Source organism: Hibiscus syriacus, unplaced genomic scaffold (assembly GCF_006381635.1).
Source record: "Hibiscus syriacus cultivar Baekdansim isolate YM2019G1 unplaced genomic scaffold, ASM638163v2 tig00112471_pilon, whole genome shotgun sequence".
Taxonomy (NCBI): Eukaryota; Viridiplantae; Streptophyta; class Magnoliopsida; order Malvales; family Malvaceae; genus Hibiscus; species Hibiscus syriacus.
Window position 1 is genome coordinate 527,102 of NW_024063340.1, and position 26,984 is coordinate 554,085.

At 35.9% G+C, this 26,984-nt stretch overlaps 1 protein-coding gene and 5 pseudogenes across 1 annotated transcript; 2 read left to right on the forward strand and 4 right to left on the reverse strand.

Moving 5' to 3' along the window:
- Positions 1–7,584: 7,584 nt before the first annotated feature.
- On the forward strand, positions 7,585–12,227 carry LOC120179984 (annotated as a pseudogene).
- Positions 12,228–14,448: 2,221 nt separating this feature from the next.
- Positions 14,449–14,983, reverse strand: LOC120179894. The gene is made up of 2 exons (XM_039185354.1): positions 14,773–14,983; positions 14,449–14,705 (listed from the first exon to the last, which is right to left on the reverse strand). Exons 1-2 carry the CDS (start codon positions 14,981–14,983, stop codon positions 14,449–14,451), a joined length of 468 nt encoding a protein of 155 aa, XP_039041285.1.
- A 1,216-nt stretch (positions 14,984–16,199) lies between these two features.
- Positions 16,200–18,021, forward strand: LOC120179895 (annotated as a pseudogene).
- Positions 18,022–18,156: 135 nt separating this feature from the next.
- On the reverse strand, positions 18,157–19,521 carry LOC120179968 (annotated as a pseudogene).
- A 2,828-nt stretch (positions 19,522–22,349) lies between these two features.
- On the reverse strand, positions 22,350–24,545 carry LOC120179896 (annotated as a pseudogene).
- Positions 24,546–25,107: 562 nt separating this feature from the next.
- Positions 25,108–26,442, reverse strand: LOC120179969 (annotated as a pseudogene).
- Positions 26,443–26,984: the final 542 nt, after the last annotated feature.

Genomic DNA, 26,984 nt, shown 5'->3' on the forward strand with positions numbered 1-26,984 from the left:
AAAACAACGACAAAAAACGTAAACAACAGTAAAAACGTAAGCTGCCAAAAGGCATAGAAAAATGTCACAGAGACAAAGATAAACGTGTCATAAAGGCATATAACATGTTACAAAAATATTATTATTATTATTAAAAAATAAAGAAAAATAATAACCGACAAACGACAACCAACATTAAAATTAGTGATGTCATCAGTTAAATAAAATTAAAAAAAATTATATTGATCAATAAAATTTACATAAATCGTAAAGAAAAAAAAGAAAGTAGAGAAAAGGAAAAAAATCTGCTTGAGTTTTAGATTATAAATTTAATTTAGACCACTTATCTTTTAAAAAGGAAGAGAATAGATTCACGTAATAATATCGTATAAGTGAACAATAGAGAGAAGAGGAGTATGATGTCTGCCAATAGGTTAATTAGGGACACTATAAAAATCTATCAGATTAGTTTTATTTGTTGGTGTAATGATCATATTAAAAAAATAAAGAGGGAAATAGAAGAAAAAGATAAAGAAAAATGAATTTTACAATTATACAAATAATATTGTTTTTGTGTAAATATTTTTTTCAAAGCAACATTATTTGTTGCGGTATGTCATATTATAACACTGTTAATTATTTAATTGTGAGTGACAAAAGTAAGTGTGATTTGAGAGATTAATAATTGAACTGAAAAACTTAAACTTTTATGACAAAAATAAGAAGTAAAGTATAATTGAATGATAAGATTTATAATTTACCCCATATTTTTATCAATGCACCTAGATAAAATGTGAACTGTAATGGTGCCACACGAACCTTTATTGTGCTCTAGCATGAGAAATCATCACCTACTTCAAGCATTAGACATTCTCTAATCTCTACCTTCAAGCTGTCCACGTTCCTAAATATTATAAAATTCGGGCCAATACACTTAAAACCACTGAACATTAGATTTAATATTGATTTTACTATTGAACTTTAAATTGATTTAGTTGTAATACTAATTTTAGTTAAAGCTTCAATTATAGCATGTAACCATTACATAACTATATGACATGGTAATTTGGAGTTGAAGTGGTGTTGAAATTGAAGTTTAAAAATATTTTTTAATTTACAACCTCAATTATTTCATTAAAATTAGAGCTTTTTATTCATTTTAGTTATCATTATTTTTTTATTTTTTTTGTGACTATCCTAGACAATAGTGAATTGATCTTATTGTCTTCATTCATTTTATTGATTTAGATTTCTTAAAAACATCTTTAAAGTTTATCAAATTAAACATAAATATAGTATTCGGTTGGGGCTTTATCAATTAAGAGGTTTGATATATTTGTTCAAAATCAGAATGGTGAGAAGTATTACGAACAATATAACTTGAAATTAGTCTCATCGGATGACATTCGAGAAGATCAAGGTATTAGAGCGTCAAATCTTTAAATGACTTTTTTCGATTTTGAGTAAGTTTTTAAAAAAATAATTCAAGGAGATGAAGAAGAGTGAGATATAAAGATTTGGTACCAATTTTATCGTGATTGGGAATAATGGCGATAGACGATTGAAAGGTAGCAACAATTAGAGGAGTTGTTGATTGTTTATATGGACTAAAATAGTATATAAACTGAAAGTCGATGTCTTAAAATAAAATATTTTAAAGTTTAATAACAAAATAAATATATAAATTAAAATTATAAAAAAGGTCTTAATGCCCAAATAAGTGCCCAAACAATACATTTTTTTGCCAAATAAGTTCTTACATTTTTTGGTCCATCCGGGTTCCTAACGTTACAAACATTATCTTTTTAGGTGTCCGGGTTGTTAATAACGTTAGTTATATCCGTTAAGTGACACATGTCACAACTTGATAATTTTATTTTATTTTTATAAAATTTAATATATATATATATATATATATATATATAAAGAAAACACATAAATTTTGAAATAACCCCTAAACTTTGAAAACTTCATTTTAACCTCTAAACCCACGCTAATTGCTGCCCTTTGTAACACCCCCAACCCGTATCCGACCCGAATCCGAGTCCGAGGTGTCACATCAATATAAACCTTTACTTGTTCAAAATAATGAAAAATCTATGTTAAAGAAAACTTACTATTATTTCAAAATAAAAGTTTTCACACTTATCAGAGCATATACAATTCAAATCGTTTATATGACATGTCAACTACATCTAAAAGAATAAAATACATATTAAACATTTCTTTTCTGATCTGAACTTTGTAAGAAAGATGTTGACCTGTCTTGCTCCTCTCAGCTTCTATATTCACTTTCTGTAACATGCGTGTGAAACACTCACACGCTAAGTCGATGACTTAGTGAGGCATAAAAAAACTTATCTAATAAAATTCATATCCATTAATCATGCATGATTGTTTTATGCTATCAAATCATACAACTCATATATTTTTCCCATATAACAATTACATACTTGTGCACATACATGTCATCATTTATATTTTTATTATACTCTTATACTCTTATACTTCATATCTCTTATTTCTTGTTCATATGATCTCTTACGTTCATATTCTATATCTTATAACAAATTCTTATATATAAGTCATTTATACGCATTCACATATACATCAACATATATTCATGTATATCATGTAACAGAGCAATCACCCTATCACACATATCATGTCATACAATTCATATCACATTATATACATGTATACATACATTGTTCTCACAACTATCTCTTTATTAGCCCATGTACACATGTGAGAACTATAGATATGTGAGTCTAGAGGTGTTCACTAATGCTGTCACCACAGCTCGTATAAATGCCCGAAGTGCCATGTAGAATGCATCGTAGTGCGCGTAGAATGCACCGAAGTGCTATATACGGTTGTCCCTAAGGACCACGTAGAAAATTCCTTAAGATCAATACATATGCCAAGGATCAGTATGTGTCTCAAAATACCACACATGTTCCAAAGAATACATATATGTCCGAAGGACCCGCGTAGACCCTCAACTTTTGGCATGCCAACTATATCTCTACTCTCATGTCACACAACATGGGCATTATATTTATGTTATCATACATTCACCTGTACACATAGTCTCATAGTTCTTTCACATAGCTCATTGTCATATAAATCACATATCACATATACATTAGACACATGGTTCACTTACGCGTAGAACATTTTCATATGATTTACATATCACAAAGCTTATCACATATAATTGTATTCTTTTTCATATAATCACATAGTCATATGTATTTCATATGACATATACTTTCTCTTTCATATATCTCAGTCACATATCATATCTTGTGATCATGTAATCATGTTACTTATAATCACATAACTTCTACTCATAGGGTTCAACATCATAAACTTAGTTTCCTTTCCATATTATCATACATTTATATAATCTTATATGTCCTATCATTAACCTATAAACGTACTCTATCATCATTAATATAATTGTATAGTAATGCTCTATAATTATATCATATACCGAGTTTACCTAATCTTCCTTTATAAAGTTTATACTACAAGTCAAATAGTTTCATTCTATCCTATACATAGTTTACTATTTATCTTATCTCACTTCCCCTTTCACTCACATAAATCATCTATATACTAGTTTTATCTATTTATTTAGTCCTATACATAGTTTCTACTTATTTATCTTATCACTTCCCCTTTCACTCACATAAATCATCTATATACTATTTTTATCTATTTATTTAGTTCAATTTTCCATGACTTATATAATACTATTTCATAAAGTTTTGTAATTCTTCACTATAACTCATAAACCGTAGTTTCCTTTAAGTATATATGTAACACCCTCAACCCGTACCCGACCCGGATAAGAGTCCGAGGTGTCACATTGACTTTTCAAACTTTGACTATTGACGAAAAATCAAGGAAATTTAAACTTTCATTAAAATAACATTGTTACTTTACACAAGTTAACCAAAAATAAGACAAAACTGATCAGAGCATTTGTAACAGACACTTTTCTTACATGCCAACCATATACACGACAAAACACATACTTTATCCGTTACTTCTGATATGATCTTCTTGCAGTGCTGCTATTCTTGCAACCCTATTTCCACTCTTCCTCTTGGTACCTACGTGTAAATCTTACACGCTAAGTCATAGACTTAGTGAGATATAAATATAACAATAATGCACTCAGTATGAATATGAACATGCAATATATCCATTCAATCCTGTCATATACAATTCATGTAAACAATAATATATGATAACATATAACTATAACATGTAATTACCTTTATAACCTTTTATAGGCCCATGTACATTTTGAGAACTCAAGGTATTCGAGTACATGAGGTTGTGCACTATGCTATCACCACAACTCGTATGGGTCCCAATAGGGGCTATGAAATTTGTCCCGAAGGACCTATGACTGTATTTGTCCCGAATGACCACTCCTTAAGAACTATATACATATTCCCGTGGATCAGATCTGTCTCAAAAGGCACTGTAAATGTTCCAAAGGATACATATATGTCCCGAATGACCACGTAGAACCCTCGACTCTTGGCATGCCAACTATACCTATAGCTCTCATATCGTATACCATGGGCATTATTCTTATGTTTCATGTGTTCATGTCATTTCTCTTGTGATCACATAGCTCATATCACTTATCATATCACATATGCATTTGGGTCTTTTCACATATATCATTATCAAATCATATGAACATATATACTTTATGCATGTATCATAATAATTATCATGTATGCATGTTCATAACTATTGTGCTATGAAAATCAACATATGAAATTAGACTTATCAAGAACTCAAAGTCTTTAATCTCTCATATATCTTTCATCTTGTGTTTAAGAACAAATTAAACTTTCCTTAAGCTTAATTATCATCTAGTTATCATAACTCAACCTTTAAATCAACCAATAATCAAGAAATCACAAACTTACCTTTGAGCTTGGAGATACGGGAGGAAGAAGAAGAATAAGAGAGTTTCCCAGATAACTCTTTCTTTTCCCCCACGTGTTCATTCTTATAAAAGGGGAAAAATATATTTCTATCAAAAACCAATTTGCCCTTTAATTCATTCAATAATTACCAAACAACCTTCAACTATATTTCCAATAATTCATTAAACTATTAAACTATTTTACTTTATCACCAAATTTCAAAAATTATCATTTTAGTCACTGATTCAGATTTCGGGATGTTACAATATAAATCTTCCCTATATAACTTATGTATCATTACTTAGTTTATGCCCTCAAATTATACTATCCTCATAGAGTCTCTTAACCTTTCTCGTGTAATCACTTATACCATATAATATGACTTATAATGGTTATCTTATGTTCACACACACACACACACACACACACACACACACACACACACACACACACACACACACACATATATCAATGATTCATTAACTTGTAGCTTATGTCACATGTTCATTTCATTCTTTATGTCTTTATCATAGAACTTATTTCATGTTCTTCCATTATTACATAATAGTGTTTTACACAAATCATATAGCATGTACAAAGCATATCAATATCTTTAGTCATGCATACAAACAAATGTAATACATATAATCACATATAGCACATATAATTATGACAAACACATAATCATGTTCATGACTTCATGCATATTACTCTAGGAAATAGACTCGTCGCAAGTCTTATTTCTATTAAACATTATATATCACTAGTATGCACTCACCTGACCTCACTAGTCAATACTAATCTCTTATCTTTCCCCTGGATCGATCTTACTTGTCAATGATTCCGGAACTCGTTTAAGCTCTGAATCTATATAGTAATATCTTGATACATATCAGTATACTAATCATATATTCTAAACTATCAATTCTTAGGCTAAAAAAAACTATTTTCATCTTTAATAAAGGTATGCATCGATGCACTCTATAGTGTATCGATGCATTCATTAACGTGTGCATCGATACACTACCTGTGCATCGGTACACAAATCACCTTCGATGTTTTATTCTTAAGGGGATGCATCGATGCACTCCTTATGCATCGATGCACTAATTACATTCGATGTTCATTCATTTGAGAGTGCATCGATGCACACAACCCATAAATTCCATTTTAAGCACGAAATTCACTCTCTTTTCAGCTCATCTATTCATCTTTCACCTCCCTTAATATCCTTAACTCTTATACACCTATTTAAACTAATTAATACCCATTCAATACCTCTAAAACTTAAAAATCCAATCCTCCACATAGAATTCAAGAATCTCACTTAAATTCCAACATGATCTAAATCTAATTCTAACACTTCATATGTCTTAATTAAGTGAGGACAAGTCAAATTCATCCTTAGAATTTCAAAAACCATTATATATTAAAAGTTCATTTCTGAACTCTTAATAGAAATTCCTTTCTAATTCTCTCTCTTGATGTTTTAAGCTTATATAAGCTTTCCTTAAGCTTGTATAACCCAAGCTTGTATAACCCCCAAAGATTCAAAACCAACTTATAAATTCAAGAAATTAACAACTAAAAATCAAACTTACCTTTAAGCTTGAGCTACGGGAATAAGAAGAAGAGAACAAGAAGAAGGCTTCCAGAAATCTCCCAAAACTCACGTGTATAACTCTTATTTAAAAGGAAAAAATATCCTTTAAACTGAAAAGACTAAATTGCCCCTTTAATTATCCATCTATGCTATTTAATCCATCATCAAAATTCTTTACTTAAATCCCATAACTTTTAACTTATTTCAAAATTGAGCACAAAACTTTCAAAATTTCATTTTAATCACTAGCGGATTTTGGGATATTACACCCTTTGACGTCGAAGAAGCTCCACCGACCTCTCTCCCCTCGGCGACCAAAACCCCTATGAAATCGTGACCCATTGACGATCGATCGACAACAAATCGATGTTTTAAATCCCACAAACCCTATGATAAAAATCGATCCCACGTGATTCCAACGGTGAATCGACAACTACAGTGACATAGACTAATATGACGGCAAGGACTATATCGACAGCGTGGGTGGACAGAGAAGGCGGCGACGGTGGATTAAGATTAGGATTTGAGATTTCAAGTTGTTTTATAATAAAAAAAGTTAGTTTTTTTATAAATATAATAATATTTTTAATAATTTAAAAAATTAAAATTATCATATTATGACACGTGTCATTAATGGGAGAACTAATGCCGTAGATGGGTCGATCACCTAAAGTGCTAACATTTGTAACGTTAGGCACCGGATGGAAAAAAATATGTAAGCACTTATTTGACAGAAAAGGTATAGTTTAGACACTTATTTGGGCATTAAGCCTAAAAAACATATTATAATGATTAATGATCTAATACTTACATTGAAATTAAACTAAGATTTAGTACTAAAATTGAAGCGTTACAAAATTAAGGGGTAAATTCAATATAAAGACTAAGGAATCAAAGATTAATGAATAAGAAATACCTTATCCTATATATATTTTAAAAAAATGTTATTGACCAATAGAAACCATTCCACTCCACCCATAACTTACACCTCCCCTATAGTAACAATACCGAATAATCCCTAGCTTTATAGCCCGCTCGTACATTTTTCTCGTTGAGTTCCATAAATTCACGCCTAAATTTCAGAATTCTTCAACTTCTTTATATTATTATTATATTTTAGTTCTTATTATTTCTCTCCTCTCGATTTTCTCTCTCATAGTTAAGGTTAGGGTTTAACTTCACTTTTTAATTTTTTAATCTTCAATTTGGAATCTGTTTTCGACCAATCTAGGGTTATATCAGATTTGGGATTTCCTATTCGGTTAGCGCTGTCTTATCATCAATTTCTGATATTTCAATCGTGTAGGTTTTTAAACAATGCCTCCTAGATTAGCGAAGAGAGGGTCTGCGTCAGCTGGCCCTAAGATGATGAGGTCCAATAGAGGGGTGTCGAAATCCGACAATCCACCTCCGGAGCCCGTAGCGGAGGCAGCTGCTCCGGTTGTCGAAACGAGGGAGAAGATGGTACCGGAGGAGATCGCGGATGAAGATAAGGCTGACGAGAAGCTGACCGTGGACGAAAAAGTGGTGGCTGATGAGAAGGGGACTGACGTGAAGGAAAACGACCTATAGATTGAATTCCGTTGATAAGGTATGTCTTTTGATTTTATCTATTAATTCCAATTTGATGTGTTGGGATTGTGTTATTTGCAATTTAAAATTTATATGGCGTTCTTCTGTTGTTTGCACATCGATGTTATGAAAAAACTGCTATATGTGTAACTTTGAGGGTTTTTTTTTTAATTTCGCATTCTATAATTCTATGCTTTGTGGGTCAGATTCGAGGATTTACAAAGGGTTATATTTACAAGAGTTGATAATTATTTCCTTTGGAGGTTTTTCGGTTGTTTAGGAATTTGTTATATTAGAAATTAGTGTGAATTGTTTAAAGTGATTGATTCTTGACTAGCTGGATATTATACCTGTTTTTCATTGTAGAGAATGAGGCGAAGGAGTCTATTCGGGAGTATGAAAAAGATGAACAGTTAGAATGGATGATAATGAAATTGAATATGACCTGAGAATATAGTGGGGTGGATAATGATGAGAAGGAGCTGGATCCAGATGAGGTGGAAGTAGAAGTAGAGGAAGAGATGAGGAGCAGGATAGTGAGAGAAAGAGGGTGATCTGTTTGATGATGAAGATGTTCAGAAGAAGAAATAGGTGGCGATGAGGATGGTGAGCATGCTGGGGGAGGAAGTGGAGCATGCTGATTTGGCTTAAAGCTGAGCATGACGAGAGACATCAAGTTGTTCAAGAAAGACGGAAGCGTAAGGAGTTTGAAGTGTTTGTTGGGGGTTAGACAAGGATGCCACTGAGAATGACATTAGGAAAGTTTTTAGCCAAGTTGGTGAAATTGTTGAAGTTTAGGCTGATGATGAACCCTCAAAAAGAAGAACAAGGGGTTTGCATTCTTTGCGTTTTGCAACTGTAGACAAGCGAAACGAGCAGTTACTGAACTTAAGCATCCTGTGGTATTATGAATCTTCAATATATATATACTATTTTTTTTATGAATTTCTAGATTAACGGGAAACAGTGTGGTGTTACTCCTAGTCAAGATAGCGATACCCTTTCCTGGGTAACATATGCAGGACATGGACCAAGGAAGCAGTAAGTACATTGGCTCATTTAAGGACGAGATAATTATTTGGTACACTGCTGGTGGAAAAAATAATTCCACAAGCACTATTAAGATTAGAACAATTGTCCTTAAAAATATTTAAAAACTAAAAAGTAAATGAATAAGACACTTGTCAGCATCTTAAGTCATCTTTCTAACATGTAAGCAGATAATGTTCCTGTCTTTCTAACATTTTGTAAGCAGATAATATGTTCCTATCATTGTCGTTTTTTTTCCAGTTGAAAGAAAAGTTGAAACATTATGGAGTTGACAATGTTGAGGACTTGACATTGGTAGAAGATACCAACAATGAGGGAAAGAATCGAGGTTTTGCATTCTTGGAATTTGCTCTCGTTCAGAGGCCATGGATGCTTTTAAGCACCTTCAACGAAGAGATGTTCTATTTGGGGTTGATAGGCCTGCAAAGGTTTCTTTTGCAGATTCGTTCATTGACCCTGGTGATGAAATCATGGCACAGGTAACTGGTTATAACGGTTCACTTCTGCTTAGGCTGTATGGATTACCAAGAGCATTTTAACATTCAGGGTGTGTTTGGACACCATTGAGTAATTACAAGGAATTGTAATTATTAGGACAGTAATTACAAAACTCGTGTAAGTACTAGGATATCTAATTCTTTAGTCTTTTTTGGTTGGCAAAGTATAATTACATACAATTTAGTAAGAAACATTAATTAAAAAATGAACAATAAAGTTTGAAAGCTATTATGACGAATTATGTGTTTAATTCACTCAGATCTCACCCTTATTGAGATCTATTGTGTAATTGGGGTATCCCAGTTATACTCTATTTGGTGGGATTCATTAAATACAATGGTTATCCAAAATGCAACATGTGTAATTAGAAGCAATTACACCCAAATTCAGTTACTAGGTGGCTATCTAAACACCCTAAGTGGTGCCTAGGCATTAGGCATGTTGGAAACGTGGAGACCTTTTATCCTATAAGATTGGCTATCTATATTCTAATTTCAGGTTAGGACCATATTTATTGATGCCTACCTCCTTCCTGGGACGAGGATCATGTCAGAGAGCTGCTGAAGAAATATGGGGAAATTGAAAAGATTGAACTTGCCCGAAATATGCCATCTGCTGACAGGAAGGATTATGGTTTTGTTACGTTTGATTCTCATGATGCTGCTGTCACATGTGCTAAGAGTATTAACAATACCGAGTTGGGTGAAGGCAACAATAAGGTTGGTCAAAATTCTTGGTATTGTGTTCACATGAGTTGCATATCATCTTGTTTAATGGTGGTCGCTTTTTTCTTTTTCAGGCTAAAGTCAGAGCAAGGTTGTCAAGACCACATCAGAGAGGCAGAGGTAAGCATCATGGCCGTGATAGTTTCAGGTCTGGGCATGGACCAGGAGTTATGAGGGGTTCATGGAGTAATCCTGCTCCTCGTGGTCCCCATCCTCGCGATAAGAGGAATTAATAGTCGTGCACCGCCACCTAGTTTGAAGAGGTCTGTTGGATTAAGAGATAGACGTCCTATAATGTCTGCAGCAGCTAGAAGCAGGCCTTTGGCTCCACCTCCTCCTAGATCTTATGATAGAAGAGCACTTGGTATGCCTCAATTATTGAATTGTCTGTCTAGATTTAAAAGTTACAACTTCAATATGGTTTTACTTATTGGTTCTTTTTTTTTTTTTTTGTAGTCCCACCATATCCAAAGAGTACTTTGAAGAGGGAATACGGTCGACGTAATGAGCTTCCTCCTCCAAGAAGCCGCGATGTGGTGGATTATGGGTTCTAGGATTGCCCCTGAGAGACGATCATCATATAGAGATGAGTATTCTTCTCGCAGTTCTGGTGGATACGCTGATTATCCTAGAAGCAGTGCCCGTCCTGCTGCAAGGGGACCCTATATGGATGATGATATGCTCAAAGGTTTGAAAGGCCTCCTCCTAGTTTATCATGAGGGACGTGGCAATGATTATGACTCTATGTCTGGTTCAAAGAGAACATATTCGGCTCTGGTTGGTCTTTTCTTTTTCTTATTGTTATTTTATTTTAATTAGCTTGATTCAACCATTTCTAGTTGTTTATGCTGCGTATTTCCTTGTTGAATCAGGACGATGTTCCTCCACGATATGCTGATGCGGGTGCCAGGCATTCAAGGGCTCGTCTAGACTATGAACTTGCTGCTGGAGCTCCTCCGTATGTTGATGCATATGATGATAGGTTTGTTATTACCTCTTGGAAATGTAAGTAGTCCTCTTCTTTATTTGTCTTTCAGGAGTTTCTCTCTCATTTGGATAGGTTTGGGAGATCCAGTCTAGGATATGGTGGTGGCAGGAGTTCAATAGCAGGCAGTCAGGATTCACATGGGCTATATGGCAGTCGTCAGGGAATGAGCTATGGCGAAGGTGAAATTTACATTGCTGTTGATTGTTAAAGGAAGACAAAAATGTCTCTTGTGAATGGTGGTGGTCTAGTTTTGATTTTTGATTTGTGTGTTTAATAATTTACTCTACTTTTGTTTCAGGTTCTTTCAGTGGCAGTGATGCTGTAGGAATGTACTCATCTGGTTATGGTGGTGATTACATGCGGAGGGATCTGATGTATGCCTTATTCCACTTTTTCATTTATAAAATGTGAAAAAGATACACCAGCCTAAAATTATTCTCTTTTTGCTTCCATGGCAGGTTGGTGGTAGTTCTTACTCGACCATGTATTCTAGCCGTGGTATGGGTGGCAGCAGTTACATGGGTGGTGGGGTTCTGGATCATACTACTGATGTAAGTATGTTAAATTTTTTCCCATTTCTCTTTGTGTTGTACTCATGGAAGCGCAATATTCTTTAGGATTAGTGTATCTTTAATGTAGATTAGGGCTTCCTGAAGAAGTTTCTTTCTATGTTCTTGAACGATGTGTTACCAAGGAGATGGATGGCCATATCGTTACTACTGAATTTGTCATTGGAACAGATTTCAAAGACAATGAGGCTGCTGTAGGATGTGGAAAATTTGAAGCTTTTATTTTATACTCATGGTATTGGATAGAAGCATGCCAAATGCTATAGCCTCCATGCAATGAAGGAAAAAGGTTTGGGGCTGAAGTTTCATGTGAGAGGCTCGTGCTCATTCAAGCTGTTTCTTTATCAAAAAGGTTATCGCGCGAGTATTCATGTTATGCTGTAAGGAAAAAAGTACTCTCATTTAGAGATTAAAACAGCTAGTGCTTAGAATATGCTCTGTATGAACAAAATTGTTTGTATTTTAAGAACTCCTCCCAAAGGATAATTTGGAAGCATTTATCAAGTTAGGGGAGAGAATAAAGTTTTTATTTAAGCTTGGTTGGATTTTGGATACTTTTTCACATTGAACTCATTTGGTCAAGTACTGATTAAGATTGAAACAAGGCAATTAACATGCTATTTTGTTGTGTGAAAAGCATGGAGAGTTTTATTGGCCCCTAACTGAATGCTAAAAGAAATCAGTGGAGGATGTTCTTGCTGAAGTATATTGCCATTTCTGAGTTGGTACTTGTGAAGCCCTATACAAGCCTGGAGGAATTAATGGTTATGCTTGACCTTGTCTAAAGCCTGCCTAGTGCTCTAGTTCTAACTTTTGGTTCTACTTTGTTTTTATTTGGGATCTCCAGGCTAAGATGCAATGTGAAGTTGATATTAACAATGGAAAGTGCATGGTATCTTGAATACCGATAACTGATTTGTTTGGTTTAAGTATGCATTGCATTTAACTCCTCTTGGTTGATATTTTTCTAGAGGAATATTTCATATTTATTTGGTTTCTGGTTCTGAAATTGCCTGGTGGAGTATATTAGGCAAGATTTGAACTTTCCTTATGACCAGCAGAAAATCAGAGCACGTATGACCGGGGAATTGCTTTCATATTTCAATACTTGTTATTTCTTTTGTGCCAGGTTATTCGTTGTTATGAAGCTGTTCTTCACATTAAGTTTTATGTGGATCTCAGGGAATATATTAGTTTATTAAAATGAATGCCTTGTTGCTTCATCAAATACTTGTTAGCTATGGGAGGTTGTTGATCCCTTTACAGTTTTTGACCTTTGAGGTTCTTGAGTTGGGTATCTATTTGTGGTTTCTTAAGTTCCTACTTGGTAGGATATCAGTCATTGCTTTAGAAATTGGGTTTAGAAGAGCAATGATATTGGAAAAGTTCAGTCCTAGTTGACTTAGCAATCACCAAAGCTGTGAGTTTGTTGGTTTAAGGAAACATACCGAACCAAACTTGTTAGTTGTTGCTATGTTCACAAATTATTGACTTTTACTAACTGCACTTGTGTGCGACCGACTTGCATTCTCACCCCCTTGTCTCGTTTAGTGTAGTGTAGTGTCGACTGTCGAGAGGAACTTGGCCCCTTTCCGTATCTGGTTTAGTCTTCGTTCTGTATCTGGTTGCCGTAGGTTCAAAATTCTTACTTTTGGAAATTACTGGTTTGTGTCTGCCATTTTGTTTTCTGAAAATTAGTGGTTTGTGTCTGACGTTTTGTTTTCTGATTGCTGCTTTCTCCGTTTTGCTTGATGCGTAAGGGGTGAATTGTTATGTTTAATGAGTCTGTTGGACAATCTTGCGGGCCTTCTATCGTTGGGAGAATTGTTTGCTTAAAATGTTTTATGCTTTATACAAAGACTGCTGTGTGTTGCTGTGTTGTTTTACTCGACAGGTTATTAGCAGGAGCGGTTTAATTTGTTTAGCCGCGTGATATCTGCTATCACTTGATTTCACACAACGTAGGTGCTGTAATTTGGCTCTATAAAACTATCCTGTATTGTTGTCGTTGTAGATTTAATAAAAATATCCCATTTACCCTCGTTTTTAGAAGAACGCATGTATATTGTTACCGGACTAGAATGAATCGGATCAAGCTCTTGAAGGGCAATCGAATTCTGGACACACTTCCCTGATAAAAACAAGCTACAAATTCATCATCATCAAAGCAGGACTATATGAAGATTACAATCACACAGATACAAATTCTTCTACCACTAAGATTGCAAAGTAAGAACCAAAAGCTAAAATTGGTACAGAAACAAAGACAGAGACAAGGAGATGAACAAGAAAAAACATAAGAACTAAGAACTGAACTCCCAAAATATCCGATTTTTCAACCTTATCAGTACTTTGGTGGTGGCATTCTTTTGATCTTTCTCCTGTCTGAAACCCCCTTGGCGAAAGCCTAAAGAATCATCTGTTGTGACCCCGATACCATCTCAGTTTTCTTCACCTTCACATCCATTCTCCTTTGCCACTTCCAATTTTATCCGCTCCATCCTTATGAACCTTTCCCCAATACCTTTATTACCGAAACCATCTCTGCTACCATGTCTCTCTCCTCTTCTCTGATTCCGTCGCTGCTGTTTCTCAAATCATTGAGAACCCTAGCACCATGTATTGACTCGACTCGGATCCTGCTCATCGATATCATAATTGCTATGGTAAGGACTGGCGTTAGAATTGGGTTTTGTCTTGTCCCTGGTTGAGCTATACCAACTCCAGTAGGGATTCTAACCCAGACCCTCACTTCCACCGCTGTTTCGCATTTCATTTTAATTCAATTTGTGCACGCTTTTCATATTAGCACCTTTTTTTTGTATACATAGTGACTCTTGATGGTCATTGTCGTTCTCATCATCGGGGCACTCGAATTGTGATTTCACATTAGGCCCTTTTTCCATAGCGTTCATCCGTTTAAAATGGACCCAAGAAGAAACAAAACTAAAAAGGGGCATCGATATAGTCTGCTGAATCTCTGTCCGGTACTGCTTCCGGAGCTTCTCCATCTTAAGGACAAAGTTTAGCCACCGCATTCGCTACTTGTGCCAATGGGCCGCCTTAAGATTCCCTCGAACAGCGAGGAATTCAAAAAAATCTTTTAAGTGACGTGTATTAATAATACAAAATTTTAACATAGAACGAGTACAACAAATGGACAATATATATAAAGAAATTCTGATTCTAAACTCGTGTCCACCTTGAAAACTATATACATCCGCCACTGTCGACGAAACGTGTACCACTTGTCGCTGTAGGTATCGATTGGAAAAAATCTCATCGTGCGACAACCGCCTTGGGTTTGGCGTCACAGTGACCGCTCTCGATTGTATGAGTGGATAAAGGCAGCACCGGAAGGGAGAGCAGGTGTTCCGTCGGAGGTGGCATGTCATGTTCAGATGGGTTCGACATGTCAAGTCAGAGAGATGGTAGAAACAGGGTTAAAAAAGACGGGAGGCGGTGGAGGCGTATGTTAGTAAAGTGAGGGATGGATAATTGGTTGTGGGGGAGAGGAAAGGAAAAGAAAGTCATGGTGATGAGGCCACCACTAAAGATAATCGATAGGGTAGGTGTGCGGCTGATTTTGAGATGTAGGTGGATTAGACCACCGCTTAGGTGTGCATGAGGCGGGGTTAGTAAACACTAACATGTCATCATTATGACTAACATTAACATGTCATCGTAAGATAATGTCACGTCTGTATTAAAAATATTTAAAGAAATTATCATAAAAATGTTTCCATTAATTTCTTAACGAATGATGATTAAAATAAAATTAAACGTCATGTAGATTTTAAAAAAAAATAATAGTTAGTGACTATAATAGAAAGCAAACAATAGTTGAGTGACTAAATAGAAAGTAAACAATAGTTGAGTGACTAAATAGATAGTTATCCTAAATATGTTGAGGTATACTACGTGAATGAATTTTTAAATAAAAGGGTGTAAAAGGAGAATTTTATAATGAAGAAGATTCGCTCTTTATTTTTACACAAATACAGTGAGGATTCAAATGTTTAGGAATTTCTGGTGCTTTCCAGTTATCAAAAGTAAAGTGATTGTAGAAAAGGAAACAAACGAATTCCTTGCTTGCTCGCAACCAAAATATGGCCTGGCCATGCTTCAAAATTCCATTCCCAGTTCACCGGCCACAATTCACGTTCCCATCAATCCTCGTCATCACGAATTCATCCACATCTATAAACGTACAAACTTGTCTTTGCCAGATCGCCAAGAGGTCAAGTAGTACACATGGAATCTAGATTTTTCGAAGCAGCTCGTGTCGGAGACGTATCCGCTTTCCACTCGTTGCTCGAGCAAGATCCGTTCCTGCTCGATCGAGTCGCCTTGAGCTCCGTCTACACCCTCTGCACGTACCCGCATTATCGGGACAAGTGGAGTTCACCAAGGAAGTATTGATCGGAAAGCCGGGATTCTTTCGGGAGCTAGATGAGAACGGTTTCGGTCCCATGCTGTTGCCCTCAGCAAACGGACACATTAAAATAGTAAGGGAGTTATTGAGGGTTGGATATATGCCTTTTGAAGGGCATATTGGTAAGATTCCGCTTCATTTCGCGGCATTGAAAGGGCGGGTCGATGTTGTATGGAACTGGTGCAGGCTGCCCTGAGTCGATTAAACAAGTGACGCTCGGGGCGAGACCGCGCTCCATTTGGCTGTGAAAAGCAACCAGATTGATGTTGCGAGGGTATTGATCGAGGAGATGAAGAGGCGCAGATGATGGGTTTTGAATTGGGAAGACATGGATGGGAACACCGTTTTACATCATGCAACTTCAACAGACAACACTAGGCAAGTATTGATTCTCTTCTTTTAGACCTATCACATTATTTCATTAGCCGAATCGAGTTAAATTTCTTTATGTCAGTCGAGATTATAATTCGACCTTATTCGAATTTTTTAATCAGTCGAATTGTTCAATATTCTATTTATATTACTTTGATTTCAATTTAAACGGTTTTCTTATAGCTATATATCTTTAAATTTTTCATATAGATAGACATATATTATGTAGAGTTGAGAGATTCGATTCTAACTTAAAAATCAATCTATTAATTACTAAAAAAATTAATTGTTCGAGCCTATTTTATAACTCAAATTTTATTTGAATTTTTTTCAAGTCGAACTTTTTAACATTGAGTTGAAAAGTTCAATTTTTTATAAAATCTATTCGAGTTTTGTTCTCACCTAAACATAAGTTAAGATGCACATATACACAGATACACACATACATGCATGCTTGCATACATATAAGATCTAAACGATGATAATGGTTGGCAAATTATAGGTCTATTAATCGGTGGAGAAGCACCGCTTGCTTGTGGGATTAACATAAACGCCATAAACTCCAGCGGGTTCACACCGAAGGATGTGCTAGATCTCTTGCTCCAGAATGATAATGATTCCCATGATATTCATATATACCGCTTGTTTCAGCAAGTCGGAGCAATGAAAGCCCGAGAATTATCAACCAATCGACCATGCTTATTCCCCAACTCAAACAGCAACCGCAACGCAAACAGTGCGATCTTCGTGTTCATGGAACCTATGGAAGGAGCTAATGAGAGAGGTTTCCGAATCATCCACCGATACCCAGAACGCGCTGATGGTGGTGGCGGTGCTTATAGCCACCTTCACGTACCAAGTCATTCTCAGTTCGCCGAGAGGCTTTTGGAAAGCGGATAAACGTAAAACTTCGCATACCAACACGGTTCAGAAGCGGACCATGATGCCCGGAGAGGCGGTGATGGCGAGTGACCCTGAGATCTTTGCGGTGTTCACGGTGTTCAACGCGATCGGTTTCTTCGCATCGCTGGCGATTATATCTCTGCTGACCAGTGGGTTCCCTCTGAGAGCTTGCTTGAGGTTGGCGATTATTTCGATGGCCGGAACTTATGTGATAGCTGTGATCTATGGGTCCGACAAAGATGAAGGAAGTATATGTGATGGTGATTTTGATGGGGGCTTCTATTCGCGGCGGAGTGGGTACGTTTCAGTATTGGTTGATTAAGAAATGGGGGCTGATTAAAGCACCCGATGGGGTTACACGAATCCATTGAATTTTTTTATAATTATTAATATTCAATCTAGAGTTATTAAAAACAATATAATAACAAATAAATTAATTTTAAAACTAATTTACTCTAATTTTATTAATTAGTTTTCATGCCACTCTAGTCTTGTATGTTAGTTAATTCCATATAATGCTTAAGTTACCATTAATTTGTTCATCAGAAGAAAAAAAAACAAAAAAAGGCCTTAAACAGCAAGTTGTTCCTTGTGATGAGAGGCGGTGGATTCCTCATCATTGAAACACAAATGGACTTTCAATGTCGTCGACCCCACTGAGGGTTCGTCGGTGGAGGCTGCAACACCATCCTCATCTCCCTTTGAAGGTAAGAGTAGTAGGTGTGAAAAGTTTCGGGGGTTACGTTCAAGTGGAATCCTAACCCGAATAGAAAATCCACTACCAGCAAGTTCATTTCTGTGGGGCTGATTCCCCCTACTTTTGCATAGTAAGCATTGTTGTAATTCCTGAAAGATAAGGTTTCCTAAAATATTAGAAACTCAAGTTTGTGTTTCAAATTGAACATTCTGATCGAAGTCAGGTACCTAACCATGAACTTTGCAGGTTTTGTATAATTCGATTCAAGTGAAAGCCTACGGGTATAAATGAACCAATACTTAATCAATAAAATTGTTTTGTTTAAATTTTAATATCACATTTGTGTTTGTTTATTTATTGTTTAAAGGGTTCACGTTCAGTTATTTTAATATTTATAAATATGTTCATTTAAGGTTGGTGAAAACCATTACCTATGATTGGGCAACCAACACTCTCCTTGTACTCTTTTATTTTCAAAAAACTAATCCTTAAGTTTATCGTACGTTAAATTTAGTCCTTATCTTCATTAATATTTAAGACGTACAAATAAAAGGGAAAATGAAAGTATAGTTAATGAGCTTATAAACAAGTTAATAAATGGTTTTATAGAAGAATTTTTTTGTGAACATACACGAATCGAACACATATATGTTCAAGTTCAATCATTTATTAAATGAACATAATAAAAATATTATTTATAATTAGTGGCTGATCAAAAATTATTTTTTATTTTGAGCACATATATATTAATAACATAATAAACAAACATAAATGACCATTATATGAATAACGCTATGCTCTATCATACCTAAGTATAATTGAGAAACTTACATGTCATCCATGAACTTGGCAGAAACCATGACAGTCGTAATAAGCAGCCGATGAACGTTGAAAGAATCGATGGGCAACGAGGGCTGCCTATGACCAAACCGATCGAGATAAACATAAGCAACGATAAAGCAAGATGGGCTACAATTTGCGTTCTTGTAAATCCTGTGGAGGTAGCTCTGGATCGAGATGGTTGGGCGCGTTAGGCCGTGAAAAACCGATATCTACCGGGGCTGAAACCCTGTGTTTACATCCTTGGATTCAGCCACCTTTTGCATGAGAGAAGACAATTATAAAGTTATGAGATTTTGCATCAGTTTTGGGTCCTCTAGCTCTGCCATGGCTGACAAGGTTTTTGGACCAGAAGATCTGATCGGTGTTGTGTCGTTGAGGTATATATTTATAAAAGGGTTAAATACACCATTATACATAAACTATACTAAATTCTTGATTTCATACATATAGTTTAAAAATTCTCAATTGCATACATGAAGTTTTCTACCGTCAACGATTTCATCCACTTCCGTCACTTTTATTTTAGTCACTAAAGTTTAAAAACAAAAACCAATGCCAAGAAAAAAAATGTGGTTTTCTCTTCAACTGTTTCCCCCTCCCCTCATCGTCGTTCGGCCTTCTTTTGGCCGATCGTGGCGTTCAACACACCCTTGGAGCTTTGCCATCGTCCCATGACCTTAACCCGACCATTAGTTACCCCCATCCAATCGTCGTTCATCTAGAAATTGTGAAAAATCATACGGGTCTCACCATCGTCGATCTCGGCCACCGTTGAACGTAACTACCCTTACCCGTGGAAGTGCCTCCCTTGTTCGGTCATAACCCATCGACCCACTCGTCGAGCCTCGCTGTCGTTTTTCGTAGAGAAGGATTAGAAGGTTCATCAAAACTTCTCCCTCATTGAGTTCTCCGGTCAGTTTTGATCGGGACCCAACCAGTGGATTGTGTCATCATCGTTATTTTTGTCATTATCGACATTGGGTAAGCTTCGAAGCAGATTTTGAAGTGTTGCTTGTTTTAGGACGGTTTAAGGTCATCACCAGTAGGAGTAGTCAACGATCGAAGCAAGAGAGGCCATCCAAGATCGGTGGCCGGTGGTGTTGGTGAGGACATGAGCCTTTGATCATAAGAAAGAAGGTGGACACAATCGTTTTCTTTGGTTAAGGGTTAGTATAGTTTAATAATTAAATTAAAAAATTTAAAATTTAGTGACTAAAATAAGAGTAAGAAGATAGTTGAGTGATGAATGATATAATTTACCTAAAAACCATATTTTTTTAATGGGGAGTTTGGATGGGGGAATGTGGGATTCCCATGGGAATGGAATCCACATTCCACCGTTTGGTTAGCTCGGGAATCCCATTCCTGGTAATGTAAGATTACCAATAGAGAATTTTTTGAGGTATATTATCGGGAATGTCATTACCTCCATTTCCTTAGGTATTGTTGGATAACCGACATTTTGGACTAAAATGCCCTTAAATATTTTTCTTTCTTTCAAAAATATCATTCTTCTGTTATTGAATAATAAAAATTCTACGAATGTTAAATTACAAATTTATCATTAAACTATTTTAGATTTACAAAAAAAAAAGACTATAATTAAAATTTTATATGAAGTTCAGGGGTTAAAATAAAATTTTACCCTTTCATTAAACCTTTTTATATTTTCAATTTTGTAAAAAAATTATATAAATTTTATGAATTTAAATTTTTTAAAGAAATATATAATATTCTAATTTGTTAAAAAAAAAATATATAATAAGGACAATTTGGTCAAATATACATTCCAATAATTTTTTATTTAACCAAACACGGTAATCTTACATTCATGCTAAGCCAACCAAACACAAAATAAACATTCCCAATAATCATATTCCTGGTAATCTTACATTCTCACTGGTAATCTTACACTCCGTGAACCAAACAAGTGTCAAATGTTATGATTGTAGAGTTCTACATCACTTTTCGTGATGGAATCGGATGAAATCGTTGACAGAAAGATAGCCTATGTCTACAATCAAATTTTTAAACTATATGTATGAAACCGATAATTTAGTTTAATTCATGTATATATGTATATTTTTTTAAAGATTGATTTTTGAATATTAGATATCTAAAAGAACAAAATTAGAATGTGGTTCATTCGGGGATTAAAAGTCATGCTTGAAAAAAGGATTGAAATTTCGCGTGATTAAAGCTCGATGCTAATGTTGTGCTACGGCATTCAACATCCATCATGTGATAACATGTGGGAAAATGTGACTGTAATTGTGCAAGTCTTGCTTTCCCAAAGATTCTACAACTTCCATCATGTGATACCTGACATCCCCACAACATAATCCCAAACTTAGGGACTCATATGTCCCACAAATAGGACTAGTGCGTCCGGCAAGTTCATGGCTCAATAGAAAACAGAAAAGATGTCTGTACTAGCTGGTCAGCATGAGAAACGATGATGCCACCGTCAATGCTCCCATCCGCACAAAGACGCCACCCACACGATGCCTCTGTCGTTGGTCATGCATGTCCTCAAAACTCCATATCTATGTTTACCATGTATTGTTCAGTCCACAGCTTGGCCAAAACAAGATGACCCTAGATCCTTGTTTTGGATCTCATCACCAGATCAAGCATCAGAAGCATCGAGCCTCCAAACAAAGACAAAGGACTTCGTTGAAACCAGAAGAAGAAAATGGATAGGGGTGTGGCAAACCGCCACCCGCAGCAAGGCTGCCGACCACCTGAGCAAGTAAACGAAAGGTGAAGAGTTTACAGGGTTTGGGATAAGAAAACGAAGAAGTGGAAATGAGAAAAAAAGGGGAGTATCGGCCATCGGCCAGCATGGCAGCTGGTACAGCCTCCGTCAGTGCTGGTAATTAGGATCTTAGGAGCGAGAGTCGAGAGAAAGGAGTTCTTCTAACATTACTGTAAAAAATGACGGTAAATTATCCATATCCCTTCCATCAGTGGAAGAAAACTCTGCCACTTGAGCGGCTACACTGGCTTAAATTGCAAATTCATACGTCTTGAACATGGTTAAAAAGGGCACCAGAGGTGATGTTTTCAGCTGCCGAGTGATGCTTCCACTGGCACAAATGCATAGAGAATAGCTACAAGTTCATCCTCGCCAACATCAAACGGATATATTAAGTCATGACTTCAATGAAAAGATAGATAAAAACTTTCCCTGACCAAAGATTTACAAAACGATTATCACGCACTGCCCTGCAGTTGGTTGAGAAGCACCTCCGAATCATCATCCTCATTCTCATCCCGGAGCTATAATGGTTATTTAGATCTCCAACAGCATCTTCGGATAATCTAATTAGTGATGCATAAGCTACATTTTTCAGATATCCTGCTTGCGTATCAATCCCATCAGAACATCCCTACTTTCTGTGTCTTCTTTTTCTTCACATAGATTAAAGAAGGCAGAAACATTTGATGGATTTGGCTCCCAACTTCTTGAGCCTTCGGTTGCAGAAGCTCCCTCTAGGCAAGATAGAGCCTCATCGATTCCCCCCACTCCAATATGCCCTTCAGCAAGAGTCTCCCATGAGCTAAAATTAGGCTTCCCTCCCACATCAGCCATATGATTGAAAAAGCTCTCAGCTTTATCCATGTTTCCTTCTTTGGCAAACCACCCCATGAGAAGATTTGCTATTCTAGGGTCATAAGATGTTCCAACTGATAGCCACTCTTTGTAAGTCTTCTCTGCCCTTCGATATCATTGGCCCGTACCAGAGATGAGACCATGGCATGATAACCCAAATTCGGAATACTGGGGAAAATAGATCTGTAAACCTTACATACCCGATAAATCCTCTTTGTTACCAACATTACCATAAAGAGTAATAAGATAATGATACGGTATACGATCCTGACCGGTGATCCTACTCTCTACATTTCTCAAGCATTCTTCGGCTTTTTCAGGCACTCCCATCTTGATATACATAGTCGCCATTGTGCTAAATGTAGTCCAGTTCGGATTGATGCTTCGATCTTCTTTCATCTGTTTATGTACTTGTTCCATTTTTCCACGGATCCTTGGGCCCCGCAAGATGACCAGATGTTGTAGGAATATATCTAGACGAATGTTTTTTTCCAACATTTCTGAAACCATGGACTCAACTTTATCGTACTCCTTAAGATTCATATATAGAGTCATCATCACATTATAGTGGATGCAAGGCATAGCCTTTATTCCTCATATTATCGATTAAAGACTCTGCCTTTTCTTGCATCCTTGCCCGCACATAGGCGTTCAGAAGGGGTCCGTAGATCCTTTTGTCCTTCAAAGTATCGGAGAGTTGAAGGAAGTAATCTTCGGCACTTGAAACTCCGCGCACCTTAGAAATAAGGTCTAATTGAATCGCGGCCTCACTAGCGGAAAATCTAAACCTCTCTCCTCTGTTGTTCATCCATTCGTAAACCTGTACAATGTCGGGAAAGGTTTTAAAAAGATGTCCGATGCAAGAACAGCAACAACTCTACTAACCAAAGGTGCTAAAGGGTGTTAATTTCCCCCAAAAAATTGGCAATTTTACGAGGCCATCGACTACACTAAGCAACAACAGCAACTAAACATTTTCCCACTAAGTAGGCTCTGCTAAATGAGTAACAACACACTCAAAATATGCAAATATATTCATGGGGCAATCAATAAAGTAATAAACTATTATCAAATGTAAATTCAAAACAACAAAGCACCAAAATTTGGGGAAGAACTCGACTGCCCAGTAATTATTAAGTAATTTTTAGAATCCACGACAGATAGCAAAGCAACCCAGAAATCATGAACACCAAATGATTACACGAAATCCTTTTTTTTGGGGGGGGGAATACCTCAAGGGCTTGCTCGTAGCGCTTGTACTTCCTTAACTCCTTGACGACCCTACAAAGCTCCCACTTGGTGAGTTTCCTGCCGCCTTTTTTCCAGTCATTCAACACCGAGGCGGAAACCAATTCAGGGTTTTCCATGAGAGATATTTTCTTGTACAAAGATTCCATTTGACCATAGGTCTTCTCTCAAAGTCCAATGTTCCATAGCTATGGACTTGTGAGATGGAACATTTGATTTGGAGGTTCTGGAAAGTTCGGGTTTTCGAAAGAATGAACCGGGGAAACTGGCATGGTGGCCGCCGTGAGTAAGAAGAGGCTGACGAGATCGAGACGCGGTGGTTGTACAACGATGAAGGGTGGAGAAGTATATATCTTTTCTCGTTTGGCTAAGGGTTTAAGGCATTACGCACAAAGGAGAGAGCTTCTGCCTTGAAGATACACTGGGAAATGAAATTATCTGTCCCTTTACATGTACATGGACCTGTTCATGGACCGTACGGTTCATACGTCCGGCCCAATAGATTGGTTTTGCACGAAAGAAAATAAGGTTTAGATTTATTATATTTTAAAACCAAATTGTTAATATAAAATGATTTTTTTATTACATTATGCATGCATGGATAATAATAATATAGGTTATCCATTTGAATATATTCATTTTTAATTTGAACTTAAATTTTTTCTTTGAATCAAATTTACTTAATAGATTTATACTATTTTAGATTATGACTCTATATTCGAGTTATTGATATTTTATAATTAAACTTAGTTTATTAAGTTAAATTATTCAAATCAAATTTTTAAATTCGAGAAAGAATTAACAATTATTAACTCCTCTCAAAAAAAAACATATCACCAATGAAAATGTATACATTATCTGCAATGTTCCTCTCACATGCAGAGAAGACTGCAACTTTTTTTTTAAATATACCTTATAGATGTTGAGATTCGAATTACAATTTTACTAGTATAAATAAACCAAGCCAAATCATAATTAAGATCTAATATCTGACAACATTCTCTATTTAGATAAGGATATCAAAAGATAATGGAGATCGGAAGTCGATTTAGAAGGAGGTGAAGCCTTCATGGTCCGATGAATTAGAATCATCGGAGGGGAGTGGTTGTGCTGCCTTCATAAGTTGTAATCACCATTCGACAATCCTCGGATAATCGTTCGACCCTCTTTTCACTCTGCAATTACTGTGCGTACAACGATAATAACTTCTGCCAACTCAAAATATAAAACCTAATTAGATGCATAAGAGATTAGGTATGATGCAACGCATTTACAATATATGTTAGGATTACTTATATTTTATAACATAAGATCGTATGTTTCATCCCATTCTTATGTTAGGTAAAAAGTCTAGCAGAATAATAAATTTTTCATGATCAAATTTTGGAGAAAGAATCGAATAAAACATAATACTAAACATTAGGGAGCAAACATGGGATTAATTTATTTTGAGACTCGGGTTTATTGTTGTTATTATTAAACCTAGCATGTTAAACTTAACTGAAATGCATCCATGAATGATTCTTAAACCTAATCATGAATCATAAATCAAACCATGCATATACTATTGGAACTGGAATTAATAGATACCCGTACCAGACTTGTCCATCATTGAATACTCGTTAAAAGATTTAGATTCTACTCATTTTAATTTTCAGACTTGTAGAGTTCGGTATTATTGTTGACAGTAAAATATACCTCGGATGAAGACTGTTTTTGACAACCTTTTGCCCATATTTTCTCCACTTATAACCGTCTAGCACATCGACCTCGCTTCGTCTGGAAACAAAACCTCGGTTCTCTAAGCTTTCTCCTCGCCTTCAATTTGCCCGAAGCTGAGTTCCTCCACCTGCAACAAGACCCCCAAATTTTCTCAACCTTTTTTGTAGTGGAAATCAGTACAAAACTATGTCCACTAAGAAGAAAGAGAAAGTTAGAGCAATATAGACGGATGTTGGTGTCATTCCATTAGCAAGTAAAGCAAGCAACAACCTTCCCCAGTCTTCCATCTAAGGATTATGGGAAGACTTTAAAGAAATATGAACCATATAAATAAATAGAGCAAAGATATGAAGATACCATGAATTATTGTTTCCGTCGTTGATATTATTGACGCGGTTCTGCTCCAAGGTCCCTACCTAAATTGTTTTCAAGCACCCAATTAGATACAAAAATTACCAGAAAAATGGTATACAGAAATCCCATGTACCTGTTTGTTATGATCGGTAAACGCCGCCATGGCGGTGGAGTTGTTGGTGGCGGTGAGAGGCTGAGAGGGTTGCGCCGGGGCCAAGAAACTCATCATCTGGTTTTCTCCATATTGTGGAAACCCCATTTCATGGATGGCCTGTGGAATTTGTATCATAATTTGGGGCTCCTCCTCCTTCCATTATTTCTTCTAAAAAGGATGTTTCGAGGGGACATGTATCATTCGTATTGACTATCATGTTTCCTTTTATACATATACCTTGTCTCAACGCATGATGTTTTCTAGTAGGTCTACATAGGATCTATATATGATCAACCAATTAGAATCGAATTGATTTTCAATTTCTACCACTTAGAATTTCAAAACTGAGATGTATTTTTCGTGTTTTTCACAAGATCATGTTTCATCTTTTCCCATTTTATTTGGTGCGTGTGAAGGGTCTTGTCGCAACGTACACAAATCGCCATCTATATCAACTAGTGTATAAATCATGTCATTGTTTCACATTTAGTATTTTAATAAATTAGTTATTATAATATTGTGAAGAGATTTCAACTTCTCCGTACAAAAATTGTTATTTTCTCTAAAGATTCTAAATTTTAAGAAGATTTGAATAAACACGATCTTTTACGACCAAATATAACCTCCAACGCAGTATAATGTAAGAGAATCATAATACAATTGATTTGTTATATTATAAAAACGAAAGAGTGGAA

What these genes read in the sequence shown, in the direction of transcription:
- LOC120179894 (XM_039185354.1), bottom strand. Translation starts at nt 14,983, where the DNA reads ATGCGGTGGCTAAACTTTGTCCTTAAGATGGAGAAGCTCCGGAAGCAG. An exon ending in TGACCATCAAGAGTCACTAT is followed by an intron (nt 14,706 to 14,772) that starts GTATACAAAAAA and finishes AATGCGAAACAG; the next exon opens with CGGTGGAAGTGAGGGTCTGG.